Source organism: Coffea arabica, chromosome 9c, assembly GCF_036785885.1.
Source record: "Coffea arabica cultivar ET-39 chromosome 9c, Coffea Arabica ET-39 HiFi, whole genome shotgun sequence".
Taxonomy (NCBI): Eukaryota; Viridiplantae; Streptophyta; class Magnoliopsida; order Gentianales; family Rubiaceae; genus Coffea; species Coffea arabica.
This window is the reverse complement of record NC_092326.1, coordinates 41,419,811-41,435,144: the sequence shown is the minus strand read 5'-3', so window position 1 is coordinate 41,435,144 and position 15,334 is coordinate 41,419,811. Positions and strand designations below refer to the sequence as shown.

Sequence of the window (15,334 nt, the reverse complement as noted above, 5' to 3'; positions counted from 1 at the left end):
TTTATTTTTAATATGCACGGCATATATTAAAATCAATATGTATCTTGTAAACTAAATCATACATTTTTTTTTGTCCGTCAATCAAGACGGTGAACCCTTCACGAACCGTCGCTATTGTCCAAATTCAGGTTAAGGGCCACATTGGCTGGGCTGTTACGTGCGACTGCACATTGCCCTCATCGTCACTCAACCACACAGTCCCCTCTTGTCAAAATCCAAACACTAAATAGCCTCAATTTTTAGACGCACGTAAACTTTGCAATTGCAGATGTGAGTAATGCAGTGGTTAGCAGCTACCTGCGTTCAATCATTAATGCGTACCCACACGTTACATCCAGTACCACCCACCGACTGGGTTTTCTACCGCTTTATTATTATTTACTCTAACCACCATTCTCCGGCGGCATTCCGCCCCTCTCATTTCTCGTCATCTAACTAGGAATAGGAAGAAGAGGCGGCGCGTTCAGCTCTAGTCCGAAGCCACTCCACAATGTCTCCAAACACGCGCTCGACATCCTCATCAGACTCACCAACCAGCTGGTGCCACATGCCGGGATATATGTGGATGGTCTTATCCTTACTGGCAGCGCGTTTGTACAAATCCTCCGCAGACGCCGGGTCGCATATTACGTCATCACCACCGTGCACTATCAGAAGTGGCACCGTCACCTCCCCAAACCTGTCTTGCAATTCCCCGCTCAACCTCAGCAGTCCCTGCGCAGTGGCAGCGCGCGGCCTAGCCAATGGCCTTCTTGGGCTTGCCATTGCTAACTTCCTCTTCCACTCCACCTTTGATAACCAAAATGAACAAGAAATAGGTGATGAATAATTCGATTACTTGAAAAATTTCATGCCAAATCGGCATTTTCAATGAAACCCATTTCTTTTTCATATAGCTCGTACGATCATATGAACCAATCAGAGCATGCCGAACAAGATTTGTTAAAGTTATTAACTTCATAAAAAGGGTACTAAATAAGTTTCAAATTTACCTACAAACGAATGAAGCCACTCAATTGGGAAACGAATGAAGCTACTCTCGATTGGGTGTGTTCGACTTGTTAAGACTCGTTGGAACGACAATTAAGTCAGACTCCGATGCGCTTAAAAAAAATCATTAACAGAATCAAATCAAGCTTTAACGTTATAATTTGGAGTTGTTTATAGCCTAATTATGCAGGTCTAATTCATAAAATATCACTTTGTACTCGTAATAGCATGCGTCTATTTTTTTTTCTTGCACAGAAATGATCAATGTACCTAATCACCAAAAGGAACACAATATATCATGCCAAAAACTAACAATAATTACTCCGATGAGGTAAAAGAGAAATAGTTGCTAGAAAAGAATTGCTGAAAAGGCATCAAAATTACTAGGGAGTAGTTAAACAGTTGCTCTAAAAAGTTTTCACGTAAGAATCCGACCTTGAAGGAGACCTCAGGAATCCTCCCGCGAGTGGGGATCACTTGCCAAGTGGGAACCACAGCGGCAACGATGGAAAGAAAATGCTCCAGCGGCCACGGCGGCTTAAACTTGTCGCTGACGCCACACATAGCTCCATTTAAAACGACGCCGTCGTACGGCCGTTTCAAGTCCTTCCGGAGGGTAATCAAGAGCGCAATCGCCCCACCAAGCGACTCCGAGTACAGAAACGCCGGCAAATTGGGAGGCACGTGGCGTTCACGGAAGTCATCAAAGAAGGCTACGCAGTCGTCGACGACGGGATTGATGTCGGGAATGTGAGCCTGGAGACCCTCAGAGAAACCGTGGCCCTGGTGGTCGATAGCGCAGACCGCGAATCCCTGTTTGGCGAGATGGACGGAGGTGAGCTGCACGAACCAACTGGACTCGCCGGTGAAGCCATGGACGACGCAGACGACGCCGATCAGGGGCTCGCCAGAATCGGGAAGTGGGATCCACCATTGAGTAAATAGTTTAAGGCCACGAGGATTCGTGATGAACTCGGTGCCATGAGTGACCTTATGGCGAGCGTAGAATTCCTCCGGAGTCAACGACCCAAATGGGCTCTTCTCGTTAGCTTCCGCAACTGGGTGCAAGGACATTATCTTAGTTTCTTGCTTTCTTTTGATGATTATTTTGTAGGGGACGGAGGTTTCTGGGCGTTGAGCGTGGGGCGTGGAGTATTATATGCTAAGCTGGTGGGGAACTTAGGGAGTTGGGGATGGGCAGAATCGGTGTGATCAGCTCAGGCATTATTTGCCACTACTTATAGTTGTATAATTATTGCTTACTATAAGGAGGAAACAATCAGCCAGCCCTTAAATTTTTTGCTTTACACGATTTGGCCCCTCAACCATGAATTGTCTTTAAAATGCTCTTGAACAAAAAAAAAAAGAAGAAGCTAAGTTTAAGTTTACAACTTTTGTCAAATTTATGCACTAGTGGTGACGGAATAAGGGGGAAACTCGACCGAATAGAAGAAGGCAACCCAAGAAATGAGTCAAATATTTTTAGAGCATTATTGTAGCTCCTAAACTAATGCTATAGCACTGTTGTAGTCCTTATACTCGGTTCCATATATTTAGTCATATTTGAAAATATTATGCATAGTACACTCTATCAAAAATTTTTTTCTTTTGTTCCACTTTTACCTTTAATCATGTGTTGATCAAAGTAAAAAATAAAAAATAATTCCGTTACATTTGTCTTTATGCGTCATTAATGAAGGGTATAGGGAAAATTTTAAAGTATAAAATAATTAGAAATGTCAAACATAACAAATATTTTGTAACAGTCAAAAAAGAAAAGTATGACACTTTCAATAGAATAGAAAAAGTATTATTTTTGGAGTACTATTGATTTTTGTGTTCAGTCGATTTTGCCCCTCATTCAGCCACCAGTAGCATAGAAAATTGACAGAAGCCCTTAAACTTGACATTTTCTTTTGTTTAAGGAATTGTTTGAGACAATTTATGATTGAGTGGTAAAAATCTTGCAAAATGAATAATTTAGGGACTGGACGAATAGTTCCTCTACGATATGCTAGCTGTTGAGGGGGAAGGGTCAGATCTGGTGTTTTGGAGCCTACCTGGAAATAATGAGGATCCACCAATTTTATTGCCTATTGGTTGACCAAAATAGAAAAGGTTCTTACCCGCCAACGCCCCTCGCTCTGTCTCTCGCCTTTATAAAACTCTGCTGCAAATGCCCTTTTTTTTTCCCCCCTACAGATTCATGCTTTTTGTTTTTTTTTTTATAAACATTTTGCAGCCTGTGTCATTAGACTTCATGCTTTCTTTTTATGCTGTTTTCTTTAAACAATACAAAAGTCTTCGGAATGGACTCATATTCCTCAAGAAATGCTGTGTGTCCGTAGGCAGTTTTAGGCAATGCAAGAACAAAAGAATGCATTTTGAGAGTACAAGGCAAAGACTACGACAGGGATTTGGTCTCATAACCCTGAAAATGGTGCTAGTTCTCCGTCAATTTGGAAATGCTGATTGGACAAAATGCACCACGAGTTTTCTGTAGAAGATATATCTCTGCTTACATGTGAAAAGCACATGATTCTTGTTTATCCTCAACGCCACTTATCATTATGACATTGACACATAACTCTGTCAATCTTAAAAAAAAAAGACATAATGTGGTTAAGATTCACTCTGAACTTTGTGCTGAGAGATGAGGACTTGGAGCTTGATGTAGATGCCTTGGTGACTACTGAATTTGACACTTGTTTTTCCCCCTCGAGCATTCTGTTCCTTCATGTTTCACAATTAACAGAACTTTTTTCTGTTGTGGAGGCTAAATTTTTTTGTCAAAGATGCACTGAGGCTGCAAGGTGGGAAGCAATGGTGAAGTGAATAAAGCTGATAACCTTAAACCATCCACCGATCTCAGCAACAGTCCAGTTTTCAAAAGGAAAAAGAGATAAATCTGGTGCTCTTTCCAGTACTACCAAGAAGAAACGGAACAAGAAGCATGCATGATATCTTAGCCGGTGAAGTCTCAAGACTGCATTAATACACCTCAGTGGCCATGTAGCTGGCTTAGATGTTAAATTCCTAGGAAGAGAACGGATGATTACTACTGCCCTATTAGGTCAACTCTACAGAAAAGACTGAAGTGAGGAAGTTGAAGAGAATAAGTCATCAATTTCATGCACCTGGAGATTATCATTATTGCGCATGAAATTTTTAACCTCAGGCTTTTATAACTGATGCGATTGTTAATCTTTCCTTGCTAAGTCTGAAAAGATGCGGAGTTTCCTTCTTCAGTATTCCGTATAGTGATTCTTGACGTCAAAATCTTATGAAATCTATCCAAATGTAACCTAAAATCCTTGATTAGCTAAGTTGATATGACATGACAGATGATATGTTTTGCTTGTTATCTAATATGGTATAAACACTGTTTTGACATGGAACTCCAAGCAAAGATTAATTTTTTTTTTTTTCGGTCCGGAGGCTAATTCCCTCAGGTTGGGCAGAGTTTCGCCCCAAAGATACCCAATAACAGTAGCACGTGGGGATCGATCCTAAGACCTTGCTGTAACTACAAACGACCAGTCCCAATCGAACTCCTCACGGGAGGAAAGATTAATTTCTTGTTAAGAAAAAGGAATGCAGCACTAAAATGATAACTTCTGCAAAATTAATTACCCAAAAAAAAAAGAGTGAAATTGGAAACTAGAAGAGTCAAAATCCATTTTCCATTCAAAGACTGTAGTCTTCTGTTATACATCACGGGAGAACAATCTTTTCCTATTTATTAGGAAAAATCGAAATGCATCTTGCTGAGCTGGCGCATATATTTTCTGTTTTAAATTATATTCTTTTACTAGACAATCTTTTCCATAAACTCATTTTCCAAACAAAAAATACTAATGGGCATCGTTACCCAATAAAAAGTCAAATTAATTTTTATGAAATTAGTTCATGCAAAAAAAAAAAAGAAGTCATTTTTTATCAATCACTTGATGATTGCTTATGGTTGAGCAATATTTAAGTTAAATGACATAAAAATATCACTACATTTGCTCCAAAAACGAAAGATGGATCACTACATTTGGTTTTTGTGTTTCATCTACCTTCAATTTATTAGCGGGAGTATGAAATCTAGAAAAGTTGACCATCACCAATTTCCATATCAACTGGTGGCAAGTAATGCATCCTAAAAAAGTGCAAAGCATTTTAAGGAAAGACACATAATTCTCCACGTCTGAAGGTGTATGGATTGAATATTTTCATATTCTAAGACAAGGTCGTTGCAAAAGAGACATTTTCGGTAACCTATGTAACCTTTACCCGAATACTTTCATTTTGAAGTCAACAAGGACTTGTGGTGTTACCAATTGTTCTCATTCTTTGGAGGTATTTATGTATGGCTACAGAGTTTTAGCGCAGGAAAGCTAAGGAGAAGAATTTTCTGTCACGTATTATTGAGAGGAAAAGTTACTATGAGTCAGAAGTGATCAGAACGAGGGTAGGGAAAAAACAAAATGTATGGTCTTAGCTCAAAAGGAAGCAATGCAGGAAGGAAACTGGGGAGAAATGGGCTGGTTGCAGTTGCTATTGACAAGGATAAATCGAGTCAATATGCCCTTAGATGGACAGTTGATAATCTGCTTGTTAAAGGCCAAACTGTAATACTCATCCATGTACTCCCCAGGTCATCATCCACAGCAGCAGGTAATCCTTCATCTCTCTCTCTCTCAATCCTCACGAACGTCCACACATTCTTGATTGTGGCGAATTCTATTGATCAAGCAAAATTGTGATAATGGGCTCTTACAAAAGAGGATGTAGAAACGGAAAAAAAATAAGAGAGAATATGCAAGATCGATCCTATGTGTTCTTTTATTCTCCGACAACCAATAGCTCTACAATGCTTTCCCCTTTACATTATAATGTAAAATCAAGTTTGTTCACTGCCTTTACAAGATACAAGATTTTCCAATGCACATGATCTAAAGCACCAAATTTGAAGAAGGGTCTAGTTGTAGTGTATATGAAATGCATTTTTGAGTTAAGTTGGAGCAATTGGCTTACTATATTTGAATATGAGCTATTGACCTAATGCTTAATGTGGTAGTATTGATTTTGGTCTCTATGGTAAATAACTTCCTGAAATGATATCAGATGTTGACTTTCATTAAAAAAGATGACTACCAGTATATAATCCAAATCAATAGACAGGAGAAATAGTTCCCCATCTTGAAGACTAAAATTGCGATTCTCAATTTTGAATGGTTGTATACCTGGTGGACGACTGATAAGTTAGTTTCCTGTGATTAAAGAAATTGAGCTAACGAACAATTTTTTCGGGCCATACGTGATTGCAGCTGGAAACACGTGTGCACTTAATGATGCTAATCAACAAGTTGAGAAGACAGCCAAAGATCTGTTCCTCACCTTTCATTGCTATTGCACGCGAAAAGATGTAAGTTCTGGAATTGGTTCTTTCTTTTTAATGCATTTTATGAAGATGAATTCTTATTCTTCAAAGAAATGCTCTTGCAGTTACCGTGTATCTTATTCAGGTCATCGTAGTCCGCCTGCTTCTATCCTTGGCTTACCTTTTATTTTGTTTATTTATTTTTAACGTTTTCCCTCTGAGGCAATAGATACAATGCTTCGATGTTACACTTCAAGGCAATGATATAGCCAAAGCTATAACTGAATATGTAGCCCAAGGTGCAATCGAGAGTTTGGTTCTTGGGTCATCACGGCATGGCTTTATCAGGTAGAGCTTTTCTCTTGCTTGTATCATCAGTTGAAGAGATGGTTTAGTTGATCGGCACCAGAGCAAGCAAGATATATAGTGATTTATCAGACTTGTAGAATCAACATAACTATTCTTCTAGTTAAATATCTGACCACATCTTCATCTTCATGATGCAGAAGATTAAAGACAATTGACGTCCCTACTGCAGCACTAAAAGGAGCACCGGATTTTTGCACAGTTTATGTTATCTCCAAAACGAAGATCTCCCAAGTTCGAAATGCATCTCGACTGGCTCCATTTACTTCTCCTATTTATAACCAAATAAACCAAATAAATCAAGTGCAAGATCAATTTCAAGTTAGCAGGTCTACTTGCACGTCTCCAGATCTACGTCCCAAGCAAATCCCCGTTATGAGAGGTTTGTACTTTTTCCTTTGTACCATATGAGAGGTTAAATTTTGCTTGTTTGCGTAACTCCATTAGAGATAAAATGAACTTGGAACAGGAGACGTCACTCCTCGAAGACCTTTTATCCCACGAGAGGACCATGAATTAATCAGGTAGGTTAGATATTGAGCAAATCATCTGTTTATTATTTCCGAGTTTGGCCTGTGTATTTAAAACTGGGCTAACAACATCTTTCGTGGAATAGGTCACCATTTGCTAGGGGAAGAGGTTTTACTGGGAAAACGTTTGGAGACCTGTCGGAATCAGAATCTGATATTTCATTCATAAGCTCTGAAAGGCCAAGCGTTGATCGAATGTCTGCACTTTACGAGGGTATGGATTCGGGCCGAACCTCACGGATATCAACTAGTTCAGACAGTAGCTTTGGCTCTGAACGTTTTGGATCTAAGGCCAGCGACTTGAGTTCTTTCTACGAATTCTCATCATCTTCAATTGAAACTGTAAGTTAATTATTTCCAGTATGAGACGATGAGTTGAAGCACGTACAATTTACTTTCCTCTCATCTCAAATGAAGTTGTGGCAATTTTTAACTTACCAATCACAAGGATATGGTGATAATTGGATTCATTACTGTCAGTTTTATCACATCTAGATGATTGTTCCTGACAGTTGTTGTACTTATAAATGTACAGGATGATGCAGAAGCAGAAATGAGAAGGCTAAAATTAGAGTTGCAAAGAACAATGGATATGTACAGTACAGCCTGCAAGGAAGCTTTAACTGCCAAACAAAAGGTATCATTTTTAATAGCAAAAAGGAAAAAGCTACATTGTGCATATATGAGATTCTAAGATAATAGGAAATCTGTATGTAATGCAGGCAGCAGAGCTCCATCGTTGGCGAATTGAAGAAGAAAAAAGATTAAAAGAAGCTCGACTAGCTGAAGAGGCAGATAAGAACAAATCTGAGTCTGCGTCTGAAACAGACCAAGCATCTCAAACAAGCCAAGCCCAAAGTCCTCCAATTTACTGCGGCTTTAGGTATAGAAGGTATACTATTGAAGAGATCGAAGCAGCAACAGACAATTTTAGTGAATCTTACAAGATTGGAGAAGGCGGTTATGGTCCTGTCTTCAAGTGTTATCTTGATCATACTGCGGTTGCTGTTAAAATCTTGCGTCCAGATGCTACCCAAGGAAGGTCACAATTCCAACAAGAGGTAATTGAAATTATGAATGTAGTAGTAATTAATGCGTATAGTAGGCTAGTAGCTGATAGCCTGCTTTCATTTTGTTTAATACATAAATTCTAGGCTTTCCTTTCCTAAACAAGTGTATTTTATATAGGTTGAAGTTTTAAGCTGTATGCGGCATCCAAATATGGTGCTCCTGCTTGGAGCCTGTCCTGAATATGGTTGTCTGGTGTACGAATGTATGCCCAATGGAAGCTTAGAAGATCGTCTGTATCGAAGAGGAAATACCCCTGCTCTCACATGGCAACTTAGGTTCCGAATTGCAGCAGAGATTGCAACAGGCTTGCTTTTTCTTCATCGAACTAAGCCAGAACCACTAGTCCACCGTGACCTTAAGCCCGCCAATATTCTGCTCGACCAATACTTCGTAAGCAAGATTGGTGATGTGGGATTGGCCAGATTAGTCCCCCCTTCGGTTGCTGAAAATGTAACACAGTATAGAATGACGTCAGCTGCAGGAACGTTTTGCTATATCGACCCAGAGTATCAGCAGACAGGAATGCTTGGAGTTAAATCTGATGTATATTCCTTTGGAATCATACTTCTGCAGATCATTACAGCCAAGCCAGCGATGGGGTTGACTCATCATGTTGCAAGGGCAATCGAGAATGGAAACTTCACTGACATACTCGATCCCAGTGTGCCTGATTGGCCCGTTGAGCAGGCGTTAATCGTGGCAAATTTAGGCCTTCAATGCTCAGAATTGAGGCGAAAGGATCGACCTGATCTCGGCAGTGTTGTGCTGCCTGAGTTGAACAAGCTGAGAGAACTTGCTGATCAAAGTATGGGCCATCTTTTGCTTGGTGGTATTGGCAGTGCTGGCCCCTCTCCCAACAATAGCCAAACTTCTGTGTAAGTAGTAGAATTAAGTTAGTGAGTTGAGGAGTGGTAGTGTTTATAGTAACCATTTCTGTAGGGCATACTTATGAAGACGTTTTCTAAATGTCCGAAACTCAGGGACAAACGTTGCTGCAAGTGTTCCGATGTTTGAACAAATAAGTGCAAACGTCGAGGATAATCTGATCATCAATCTGGCAATGTGTAGCTGCTATCGGTTGTTATCATATCTCTTGATATTGTAACGATGATACTCGAAAACACTTTACCTATATAGCCAGAAAGTTTTTTTTTTTTTATCATGTATAGCCAGAAAGTATGTAAGCAAAAAGAGAGTGGAAATGGCTCTAATACGCACTGTAACTTGAAAGAAACTCTTCCACTGCAGAGGAGCAAAATATGTTCCACAAGTAATAATCTACCACAATGATGTTATTTGCATAACCTTCCTTCTCAGGACATTGTGATTATGTTGTTTTACTTTTTTTTAAATTCTTTTTTAATATCCTATATATATATATATTTTACTTCTTAGAACATTGACTATTCTACATTCCAACTTTACTGTAGCTGTTTCAATTATTTTCCACATCGAATTATACATTTTGGACCCACATGATGTATCCCACGTCGGGGTTGGAGGGTTTGGGTTGGTAGTTATAAGTCTCCTGTGGAACTTCAAAGGATACCGGCTTTTGGGATTCCCTCGAGGTTCAGGTTTGTAACAATTGATTCAAGCTCTTTGGGCTTTGAAAGAAAAAAAAAATTATACATTTTGGACCGGAAGTCCTTTTCCTTTGCTCAATAAACAACTAGCCAAGTTAGACTAGTCTCCTTGTGCCCTCCATAAGACCAAAAAGAAAAAAAAAAAAAAAATTCAATGAACAGTTTTCTCCAAAAGATTACTTTACAATTAAAAAAAAGTTGATAATTTACAAAATAAGAGCTTTCAAAAGTTGTTTACTAAAATATTTAAGATAAAATTAGAGGTTTCATGAAGGTGGCAAGATTCTTTGAGGTTAGCGTATTAACTTTCACGGAGACTGAAACCACTGGCTTCTGGTGAGATGGAAGGAAAAGTCTCGTAGCCCATTTGACATTCTTCGGTTCAATCGACTTAAAGTCCAAGATCACCAAGATGCATTGGGGTCCGCTGGATTTAATAAAAGCCCACAGATGCATGCCCATACTTTGGCAATGACATGAGATGAAGAAATGTTTAGTATAATCAATGGCGACAGAATCGGTTCCGGCGTCACGATTTGTGGAGAGTCGTACCGGTCATAGCTAAGAAGTTCGTTATCATCACGTTGAGGACTGCATGAATCAATATGCCTAGCAGCATGGTCACTTTAGAGAAAGGGAATCTGGAAACCAGCTGCAAGACGAAGCAGAGGCTTTGTCAGGTTATGCATCATCAAGGCTTCAGAAAATCAAGATTGAATGTTCCAACAGGAAGCAGATGACTCTGATCCAGTCTAACATATTAGGGGAGAGTGGAGTAGCTACAATCAGTGGCGGCGGAGCCAGAAAAAATTTTCAGTAGAGGCAAAAGCGACACTAAAATTTTTTTCCTACTCTTTTTGCTAGTTTTTTAAGTAAAAAAAAAAAAATTCACCAATAAATTAAATGAAAAAAAAAATTTGAACTTATTTCAAATGAAATTTTCTGACCCATATATTCTTTTAGAATATTAGTTCATGAATTAATTTAAAATATCACATAATTCTTTCACTTATTTTATAAAAAAATTTTGGGAACACACTTAAGATATAGGAATTTAATATCCTCTATTTCTAAAAATAAAAAAGCTCACAGAACAAGTTGCATGCCTATAGATACACCGCAATATGGGTAACGTGTGGATGTGGTTACCTTTGCTAGGATGTGATATGATAAATAAGGGCCCCTCTTTCCATGGCTTCTTTAAGCGTTAAGGCTGAGTATGTTTGTTCGGATTCGTGCCTGTAGCTGATGATGACTCAAACAATTATAAATTTACAATCAAACTGAACATCTGAAAAAGGTACTACAAATCTTCTCCTAAATCAAATCACATGATGTGATTAGAAGAGGTGTTGACCAACTTCAAATTCACTCTAATTATCTCTTCAATTAATCCGGGAACGTTGTGGGTTTGTGGATGGTGTTGGTCCGTGGGTCTCCCTTAAACTGATTTTAGGGTCCGATTTGACGTTGACTTCTGAGTGGTTCTAATCTAACTGTGTGTGTGTTTATTTCTTCTGTCGATGGAAAGAAAAAAATTAATCCGGGAACGTTTCAGCAAGCTGGCGGTCATATGCCAAAGATGCTTGTGCAGACAAAAATATACAGTGAATGACAAGGTAGGCAGCTCCTGGACAAGGCAGATGTGGATTGGAAACTATACACCTTGTAAAGACCCTTTTTCCAGTCGAGTCGGTGAGGATGAAATAAATGTCTGATAATAGACTAGTGTGTCTTCATTCAATTCGAGCTACACGTGAATCAGAGATATGCTTCTTTGTGCGTGTAGCACTCAAATTCCCATTTCCATGGACCACGTTTCCTGTTTCCTGCAAGAATTTCACCATTGCCAAATTTCCCACAAGCGACGCACGCAGCCATCAAGAATTAAATGCCAAAATTAAGGAAGTTTTTGATGCAGAGCCAAACTTTGATGAAAGCCCAGTGCATATCTGACATCATTTCCAGGTAAAAAGAAGATTCATTGCACATAAATGGAGGACCAGTACAAATTCCACACCCAAATAAATAGCTGAAGAACAAGAAAGGAAGAGATTACAAAATGCTTTCTCCTTTCGAGTTTCTTCAACGCCGAACTTTTTTGCTTTGTCTATAATACACTTCTTCCATGGCTTTCTTCCACTGCCCAAAAAAAAAAAAGAAAAAAACCTCCTAATACATAAAAGACTAGTAACATTACACTAGCCAGCCATGGCTTTTCTTATTCCTGGCCATGGTGGTTCTTGGTGATGGAAGAGCAGGTGTAAAAGAGGAGGACATTTGACTTGATCTGATCAGACGTGGGAACTGCTGCTCCTGAATGAACCAAGAGCTTTAACTGCTCCTGCTCTCAAGATGAATTGGTGGTAGAAAGCTGCAATTGCTGCACCAATGAAGGGTCCTACCCAGAAAATCCACTGAAAGGAGTGGTTGAAATTTGTCAGTATAATAAATAACTCATGGAGTACGTAGCATGGTGTACCACTCTACTTATTATTGCACAAAAGCCAATTGACTACTAAGAATGTTTTATACTCCCTCCGTCCCACTTTGATAGTCTTGTTTTTCTTTTTGGTCTGTCCCAAATTGTAGTCCACTTTCCCATTAAGAAATATAATGATCTTTCAAATTGTCTACAATACCCTTATTAAATATCTTATTATTAATACATTGTTATTAAATACTAACCCATTACATTGAATACATTGAGCTTTTCCAATGCACTCTTCGTTATTAGCATAAGGGTATTTTAGGAAATTATTAATCTAAATTTATGTTTCCAACCAAATTAATTACACTTTCTTAATCTGTGTGAAAAAAAAATCAAGACTAAGTAAACGGGACGGAGGGAGTATAATACTAGCTATAAATTGGTATGGTACTAACTTGGTCATCCCAAGCTTTGTCCTTGTTGTAGATAACAGCAGCTCCAAGACTTCTGGCAGGGTTAATGCCTGTGCCGGTGACTGGAATGGTGGCCAAATGCACCATAAACACCGCAAATCCGATCGGGAGTGGTGCTAAAATCTACAAATGAATCAATCGTGCAGATTCAAAACTGTTAATAACACATAATTCATTCATTATTCATCTGTAGTATTATTTAAGGAAGCTTAGAAGTCAAATCAGTGATATATATACTTACAGGGACATGGGAGTCTCTAGCACTCCTCTTGGGATCAGTGGCAGAGAAAACAGTGTAGACAAGAACGAACGTTCCGATGATCTCCGCAGCCAAACCTGTGCCGGTGCTGTAGCCATCCTGAAGCTGGTTGGCTCCTCCGCCGTATGTGACATAGTAGGACCTCTGGAAGGCCTTCACAAGCCCCACCCCGCAAATGGCACCTACACACTGAGCCACCATGTACGCCAGTGCTCGGGTCAACGACACCTTACGTGCCAGAAACAGCCCGAATGTCACTGCAGGATTAATGTGACCACCTACAGCCAAACATACCAAAAAAATATATATATATATATTATTTTCTTTATGAGAGCATAATCAACAATTATTGCTTCCTAGTTCTTCTTATTGTTTTAACTGTTTCCATTGTTATAAATAAATAGGGGAGATTCTACCCATAAGTAATTTACTAATGGTTTTTTTGATGAATGAAAGAAGTATTATTGATCTTTGATAGATTAAATATTGTTAAATATTTTTAAAATTTAAACTATTTATCCTTGACGAGATATACAAGTCGAGGAAATAATGTTCAAAAGAGACCATATAATTTTTCTATAAATAGAATACAGTATAATGTTTAATATGAAAAATACTTTCATGGACTGAGATAATTTTTTTTTTTTAAGTATAAGTGGGAGATTCTAAACTAGAATTTCTCATTGATGTAAAATTCACAGTCAATATTTTGTTTTATTTTTTCCGAAGGAAGGCGGTGGACAATGTAAGGGGGGAAAAAAGAAGGAATTATTACCAGAAATGCCAGCCGTGCAGTAGACAAGAACAAAGATCATGCCACCAAAGGCCCATGCAATTCCAAGAATTCCCACCCCGCCGCACTGGTCACCTTGGTGGGCAACGTCAATCTGGCTTTTGTAGCCAATGACGGTGAGAACAGTGATGTAAAGGAAGAGAAGGGTAGCTATGAATTCAGCAATTATAGCTCTGAAGAAGGACCATTTGGTCAGCTCTTCAAGGTCAATCAGCGGTGCTGGTGGTGGATCGTGGTAGTCCTTGGTCGTAAAAGAACCATGCTCTGCCACCCCCATATCCTTCGCCATTGCTCGCAATGAAAAAGAAAAACAAAAATTGTGCAAAAAAAAAAGAAGAAGAAGAAAAGAATCCAACAAGATGACAAAATGAAAGAAAGTGGGAAACAGGAGGAGCAAAGCTTTTTGTAGTGAAGAAGAAGAATAGAGTGTGTGGCAGTGTGAGTGAGTGAGAGGCGTAGGGGTATTTATATATGGGGCTGGAGGGGGAAGAAAATTTTGTTGGTAAATGGATTTCTTTTTTTTTTTTTTTTGTAATTTGATATAAAAATGGATTTCTTTTTTTACTAATTATTTCTAAGGAAGTTGAAAAATGGCCGTCCAAGAGTTATAGCATTAGCCGTTGGTGGGCATGGTGATGATCAAGAAGATTTGGGCATCTCGCTTTCACCGTCCCACCAGAAAATTGCCCCACCACCTTCTCCCACTCTCTCTTTTTTCTTTAAACGGCTAGTCCCGTGCACCGCATTGATGCGAGTTTCTATCATGACTCGTCAGTGATTCCACCGCCACAAGAAAAAGGCCAAAAAAAAAAAAAAAAAGAGGAATGGTTTTTCTGGTGGAAGATGCCGACGACAGGTTTCACCACATGATAGAAAAGACGAAAAACAGAAAAGAGTGTCCGAGAATTTTTTACGAGTGGTAATATCATTTTCCTTAATTAACTTCAATTCCAATCTTCTTTACCAAAAAAAAAGTCATTCAGGGGTTGGAATCTGACTTGAGAAAGTCAATCATATTTTAACATCATATATATGAAATCGTTACAGTACATTTTTTCTACAAAAATTTCAAGAAATAGCAATCCAAATGGGTGATAATCAACCAAGTTCAATGTTCTTCTTTGGTCATTTCTTTTGAAGATCAGGGCGTTTTTGATATTTAATGTCATTTTTCTCTAAAAAAATTTTATATTTTTCATGAACACATTTTTATCTCACGTACATCAAATCGTTACAATATACTTTTCTATAAAAACTTCAAAAAAAAAAGCAATTTAAACGAGCTCTAAGGTTTGGGGCATAGTTTTTGTGCTACAATATCAATATGTACCAGATCTTTCAAAGTAGTAACTTTTAGGGAGTTATATTTGAAAAAAGGGGATTATGAATAGTAATTAAATAGTTAGTATTTTTTGTCTACAATGGATGTTCAAAAAGCACGAGGCTTCACTTATGTAATAGAGAACT

At 38.6% G+C, this 15,334-nt stretch overlaps 3 protein-coding genes across 4 annotated transcripts; 1 reads left to right on the top strand and 2 right to left on the bottom strand.

Moving 5' to 3' along the window:
• Positions 1-271: 271 nt before the first annotated feature.
• LOC113708532 (caffeoylshikimate esterase-like) lies at positions 272-2,218 on the bottom strand. Its single transcript, XM_027230996.2, has 2 exons — positions 1,426-2,218; positions 272-789 (listed from the first exon to the last, which is right to left on the bottom strand). The coding sequence occupies exons 1-2, from the start codon at positions 2,062-2,064 to the stop codon at positions 436-438; spliced, it is 993 nt and encodes a 330-aa protein (XP_027086797.2). The 5' UTR covers positions 2,065-2,218; the 3' UTR covers positions 272-435.
• A 4,089-nt stretch (positions 2,219-6,307) lies between these two features.
• On the top strand, positions 6,308-9,629 carry LOC113708004 (U-box domain-containing protein 52-like). 2 transcript variants are annotated; one of them, XM_072064279.1, is made up of 8 exons: positions 6,308-6,706; positions 6,868-7,106; positions 7,194-7,248; positions 7,341-7,596; positions 7,790-7,891; positions 7,977-8,315; positions 8,443-9,200; positions 9,306-9,629. In XM_072064279.1, the coding sequence occupies exons 2-8, from the start codon at positions 7,100-7,102 to the stop codon at positions 9,337-9,339; spliced, it is 1,551 nt and encodes a 516-aa protein (XP_071920380.1). In that variant the 5' UTR covers positions 6,308-6,706; positions 6,868-7,099; the 3' UTR covers positions 9,340-9,629. The 2 variants fall into 2 exon arrangements, with proteins under 2 accessions (XP_071920380.1, XP_071920379.1); XM_072064278.1 differs by having other exon boundaries at positions 6,865-7,106.
• A 2,243-nt stretch (positions 9,630-11,872) lies between these two features.
• LOC113708828 (aquaporin PIP2-4) lies at positions 11,873-14,314 on the bottom strand. Its single transcript, XM_027231444.2, has 4 exons — positions 13,850-14,314; positions 13,057-13,352; positions 12,798-12,938; positions 11,873-12,328 (listed from the first exon to the last, which is right to left on the bottom strand). Exons 1-4 carry the CDS (start codon positions 14,154-14,156, stop codon positions 12,206-12,208), a joined length of 867 nt encoding a protein of 288 aa, XP_027087245.2. The 5' UTR covers positions 14,157-14,314; the 3' UTR covers positions 11,873-12,205.
• Between the last annotated feature and the right edge of the window lie 1,020 nt (positions 14,315-15,334).

Coding starts and splice junctions, on each gene's coding strand:
- LOC113708532 (XM_027230996.2), bottom strand. CDS start 2,064: ATGTCCTTGCACCCAGTTGCGGAAGCTAACGAGAAGAGCCCATTTGGG. Junction 790..1,425: donor TTCCTGAGGTCTCCTTCAAG/GTCGGATTCTTA, acceptor TGGTTATCAAAG/GTGGAGTGGAAGAGGAAGTT.
- LOC113708004 (XM_072064279.1), top strand. Junction 7,892..7,976: donor CTTTAACTGCCAAACAAAAG/GTATCATTTTTA, acceptor TATGTAATGCAG/GCAGCAGAGCTCCATCGTTG. Junction 9,201..9,305: donor AACAATAGCCAAACTTCTGT/GTAAGTAGTAGA, acceptor TCCGAAACTCAG/GGACAAACGTTGCTGCAAGT.
- LOC113708828 (XM_027231444.2), bottom strand. CDS start 14,156: ATGGCGAAGGATATGGGGGTGGCAGAGCATGGTTCTTTTACGACCAAG. Junction 12,939..13,056: donor CTAGAGACTCCCATGTCCCT/GTAAGTATATAT, acceptor ATTCATTTGTAG/ATTTTAGCACCACTCCCGAT. Junction 12,329..12,797: donor ACAAAGCTTGGGATGACCAA/GTTAGTACCATA, acceptor CACTCCTTTCAG/TGGATTTTCTGGGTAGGACC.